The following is a 5,000-nucleotide window of genomic DNA, read 5'->3' as shown; positions in this document are numbered from 1 at the left end:
AGAAAAGTAAAGAAAAAGGAGAAGACACATTTCCTCCGTGGTATAGAGAACTTAGTTCTTATAACTGCAAGACCATCTGTGACTCCAGTCCTTGCAAAGCTTACCCCTCATGCCTGTAGTGGAAATAGCCAGTAAATCCACATTCAAAGGCAGAATGCCGTTGCTCCCATTTCTTCATTAAGCTGATGCTTATATTTTCTTCTCTGTGGAGCAGGAAGCCCACTATTAGAGCTCCTAAAGGGACTTCTTGATCCCAAAAGAGAGAGAGAAGAAAACAGACACATTGTCCTTCAAAAAAGCATTATTAATTGATCCTTGTAAATTTATGCTCAATTGAAATGTCTGAGGAACAACGGCTTGGGTCTGGGCTAAACTTTAGTTTCAGGCAGCTGCTCACTGAGGTTCTCTTTCCCTGATGCAGAATGTGTTTTTGTTTTGCTAAGCTCACGTGTGTAGCCTGAACCTTTCCCAGGAAGTTTGCTGTGTTAATAAGGGTATAGCCGGTCCTTCCCCTGCCTCTACCCCACACACTTTTCTTCATACTGGGAGGGGGAAATCACTGATATCATCCTCAGTGTCTACTTCTAGAAACTGCATTGAAATTTGCAGCTCTGTTTTTGGGGAGGGGTAGTGGATGTTCTCTTGTTGCTTAATGATTAAAGAGCAGATAGAGAAATCTTAACAAAGTCTGCGTTAATTCTCAGTAGTTCAAGCAGCCTAAAACCAATTATATCTTTCAATATATCTTTCAGAGACTCATTTGTAAGGTGATTGTCTTTATCTGCATCAGCAACAGGGAATGGAAATCAGTTGAGTCATTGTAAGAAATACTCAAAACTGGTTACATTGGCCCTTAGATGGGATATGTGACCTGTGAGATATAAACTGGGTATCTGACAGTCCTCACTGGGAAATTTTGTAGAACTAAATGAAATAATCAGTTTTGTTATTGTGTATTGTTGTCTGTATGGCATGCTCTTTCTTGCACAGCTCCCCTTGGAACTAATGGAAGCCATATGTGCAGGAGAGAAAAATGTACTCATAAAGTTATTTTCCTCATCTTAACACTGTCTTACTTCCTTCTCTAGGCACCTTAACAATGAACATGCATTGGATGACAGAAGCACTGCTCAGTGTCGGGTGCAAATGCAAGTGGTTCAGCAGTTAGAAATACAGGTTTGTTATATGGATGCATTATCCTATTTCTTATTTACTGTTAACCTAAACTAAATTGAAAACACTTGCCTTAGTGACTCTAGCTTCAAGACATATATTTCTTACATTAAATTTGTTGATATTCATGAATAAGTGAGGGTTTTTTACTTAAAGATTTTTCACATTATAAATTATGCAATAATTATCTAACATCAAGATTGTCTACAGTATTTTGCTTGAACTAAGACTCTAATGCTATTCATCACAAATGAAAAATGCAGTCCCTGGAGCAAAGACTGCATCCGAGCCATCTTCACTTTTTAAAATGCTGGGTCAGAGCCTCTCTTCCTTTTTCCCCTTCTGACCCAGCGCTTGTCTCTGCTGTTCTGTGGGATAAAAGAGTAGCAGAGCATATCTCCACCCAAAATGACTCCCAGTCTGATAGGGGGCATTTTTCTGCAAGCAAGCAGGTGCAGTGTCAGACCCACTCAGGAAGGTCCCTAGGGAGTGCCGCGCGCAGACCGCAGGCCTGCAGTGCCCTGTGCGTGCTGTAACCATTAGAGGTCACTGCGTGTATGTGAATGCTCCCTCCTGCTTGTGCAGGGAGTGGAAAGGACCCCTGGGGTCTCCCAGTATTGTGACAACACCTACAGGCTACTGAGGTTGGGCACAAGCCTCAGGAGTGACCGTGCAGGACGCTTGGACCACGCTGTCTCCTCCTGCCCACGCAGCAGTCGTGGGGGGCACGTCTCAGCAGTCCCATGCCCTCTTGGGACAGCTCAGAGGAGCTCAAGGGATGCAGCAAGGGACCAAGATTTTTGTCCCTGTTTCTTGCCATATGTAGAGAAGGAAGGATAACAACTCTTGCCTTTCTCACCTTTTTGGAATATTGTCTCACAGTTCTCTTTCATGTGAGAATACTTATTCTTCTTTCAGCCAAGGCTTTTTTTGGATCTTTTTTACTTTAATGCTGGAAACCTAAAACAATGAGAGGAGAATGCAATAATGTAATTTGTTGTCATTTCCCTTAAAATGAATGATTTTTAAACCCAGGTAAAGCTGCTATTCTTTTTATATTAGTTACATGATAGTGTTAGCTTAATTTGTTTGTTAGGTTTGTTAGGAATTTATGTCACAGCAAATACTATGTCACTAAAACATCACACACATAGAATGAAACTGCACATAATATGAAGAAGAAACCTTCTTCACACCCCTTGCCTCAAATGTTCTTTAATAGAATATGCACTGATCAAATTAAATGCCTACAGTACTAAAGATAGTTCCCTCTTTTAAGACTACTTGCAAGTTCTCCAGTCCTTTGTCCAGTCTCAGTCTGCAGGTGTAAGAGCAAGAACTCTCTGGAAAATGGTAGTATTAAACACCAAGTTTAATTCTTATTGCAGTTAATGTTGAAATCATCTTTTAGGTAGCTGGAGCCAAATCACTAGAGAAAAATTTTGAACATTTCTTCTTGTAAACTAGTTTGTGAAAAAAAAAAAGAAAAAATTTTCCTGTTGTAAAATATATTTTTCTCCTTTATATCTTGCCATTTTTCCCAACAAGTTGCATATTTCGAGCACTTCCTCGTGTTTCATTTTTTACTTTTAATTTGGTACCGTGTTTGAATCTGAAATGACAATTTTTTACATAATATATGATCAGAACATGGTATCATTTAGGAAAACATAGAGGTCTAAGTAACGTGGTGTTTATTGAAGACAGCATAAGGGCTTCATAGGAATTGTTTACCATTTACAAAGGCCGGGCTGTAATCTAACAGCTGAAGTGAAGATTTAGCTTGCAGTGTGACCAATTATGCCATTTTTTGCTTTGTCTGACTGCTAGAGAAGTAGGGTCCATCAGTTGTAATGAGACCCAGTGCAGTGTCGATGCCGACTCGATGGCAGAGTTCAGTGTTTCACACTGCCTGGGCTCTGTCACTCTATTGAATTAGATTGATGATGGCAGATTGCAGGGGGCACTAACTGGACCTCAGTGGGAAAGGATGAAGTGTGTAGTCAATCCTGGCAGGCACTGTGCTTTGAGGACCCTTCACCCCTTCACAGCTGTTGGCACTAGTCCATTGCTAACAGTGTCCACAGGACTTTAAAGAGACACTATGGGCCCTCTAATTTATGGTCTTAGTAACTTGTTACTGTCGAGGCAACTGTGACCTCAATTCTCTTATTGACAAAAAGATGAAGTGCTATTTGTTTTCTCTGACCTTTTAACATATGAAAGGCTATAAAAGTTTTTGTTGGGTTTTTTTTTTCCTTCCTTTCTTTCTATGCCCAAAGTTGCATTTCCTCTTAGATAAGTTTCTACTGACACAGACTTTTATATGCAGGAATCATTACACCAAGACAAGCTCAATGATAAGATATATCACTGCAGTGAAATAGCTGTATCAGTCATTTCTAAAATGCTTCTGATCCCACTCTTTCTTAACAGCTTTCTAAAGAACGTGAACGTCTTCAAGCAATGATGACCCACTTGCACATGCGACCCTCGGAGCCCAAGCCATCTCCAAAACCTGTAAGTGCATATTGCTTTATAAACAGTAAATAGGTCTACGAATGTAGCAGGCTAAGAAAATGAACAATTTAGTGACAGTTGGAAAACAATGAGTGTGATGAAAAATATGGCAATAAAATGAAGGTAAAATGCAATATCTTGTCAAATTGTATGTTTCTTTAAAAGTAATGCTATCTTTTGCAAAATCTATCCAATCTACACCATAGGTGACACTAAACAAAGTACACCTATAAGTGTCCAAATCATTGCCTTGAGACTGAAACTAGAGAGAATATCTTTTTGTGATAGGTTTAGAGATATTAAAAGGAAATCCACTTTGAAAGATTTGAAGTTCATTGACAGTAAGAAGTAAATGTAACATGAATCTAGGTACTTAGGGAATTTTGCAAATTGCTTACAAGAGACACAAGTAAACAATTTGTTATTCTTAAATGAATAAAAATGTTATTTTATGCAGTGAATTGAAATAGTTGTAAACATGGGGGGGGTTGTGTTCATTTTTGGCAAGACTGTATTGTTACGCATCCACTGTGATGTTGTTGGGGTTGGTACAGGCACTGAAAAGTCACTGTTGCTCCCAGCCACTCCACGGTGCTGCATTGGGAACAAAGCAGTTGTGCAGCTGGATCTGCATCCAGATCCAAGCTGCATTAAACCCTGCATGGCTTCATGTAAGCACAAGTATCCTCTGATGCAGGTCCACTGCTCTACTGTCAGAGTGTCAGGCATCGTAGTACTAGCATTGACTGTGCTTAGATACACTGCACTTGTACTAGAAGCTGTGTAAAAGTGAACTGTTCATTTATGTTATCCATGATGGTAACTTTTGTACATATATAATAGTGAAAGGCTATACCAGTACTTGAAGATGAAGTGCTGAAGTATCGATGAAAATCTGTGGCTGTGAAAGCCAGGAAATGCAGGCAGAAGGAAAACAATCTGTTTTAAAGAGTACACTTGCATATCATGGCCAGATAATGTTTACGTAGAAGGACAGTATACGCTGTCTCTTGTGTTTTCAGCTCCCTGTACTTCAAAGAAAATCTTTGTTTGAGGGCACACTTTATAACCTGATGATGAATGAAAAAAGTGTTAGCATTTCCTTAACCCCTGCCTTTGTAAGAGAAAATTTAGACGCATTATTTTTGCTTTGATTAGCCTAACTAAATTCCTTTTTTTTTTTTGTCATCTACTAAGGAAAAACATTTGAAAACTTAAGTTTAGTATATGTGGCAAAAATAAGAATAAAGTAATCTGAGTGCTTTTTCCATTTTCATGCACTGTGAAGTTTTTCTATCATGCAGGCT

The 5,000-nt window shown here is 39.2% G+C and overlaps 1 protein-coding gene across 1 annotated transcript in view; it reads left to right on the top strand.

The window, feature by feature from the left end:
• Positions 1 to 5,000, top strand: part of FOXP2 (forkhead box P2) — a 399,923-nt gene that overhangs the window by 357,729 nt on the left and 37,194 nt on the right. Inside the window, exons 11-12 of the mRNA XM_084205352.1 lie at positions 1,089 to 1,176; positions 3,610 to 3,693. Coding sequence (XP_084061478.1) covers positions 1,089 to 1,176; positions 3,610 to 3,693 — 172 coding nt within the window. The remainder of the gene's footprint in view (positions 1 to 1,088; positions 1,177 to 3,609; positions 3,694 to 5,000) is intronic.

The sequence above is a fragment of the Fringilla coelebs genome, assembly GCF_963513975.1.
Source record: "Fringilla coelebs genome assembly, chromosome: 5".
NCBI classification, from domain to species: Eukaryota; Metazoa; Chordata; class Aves; order Passeriformes; family Fringillidae; genus Fringilla; species Fringilla coelebs.
Note: the sequence above shows the minus strand (reverse complement) of the source record. Positions and strands in the feature narration are given on the sequence as shown.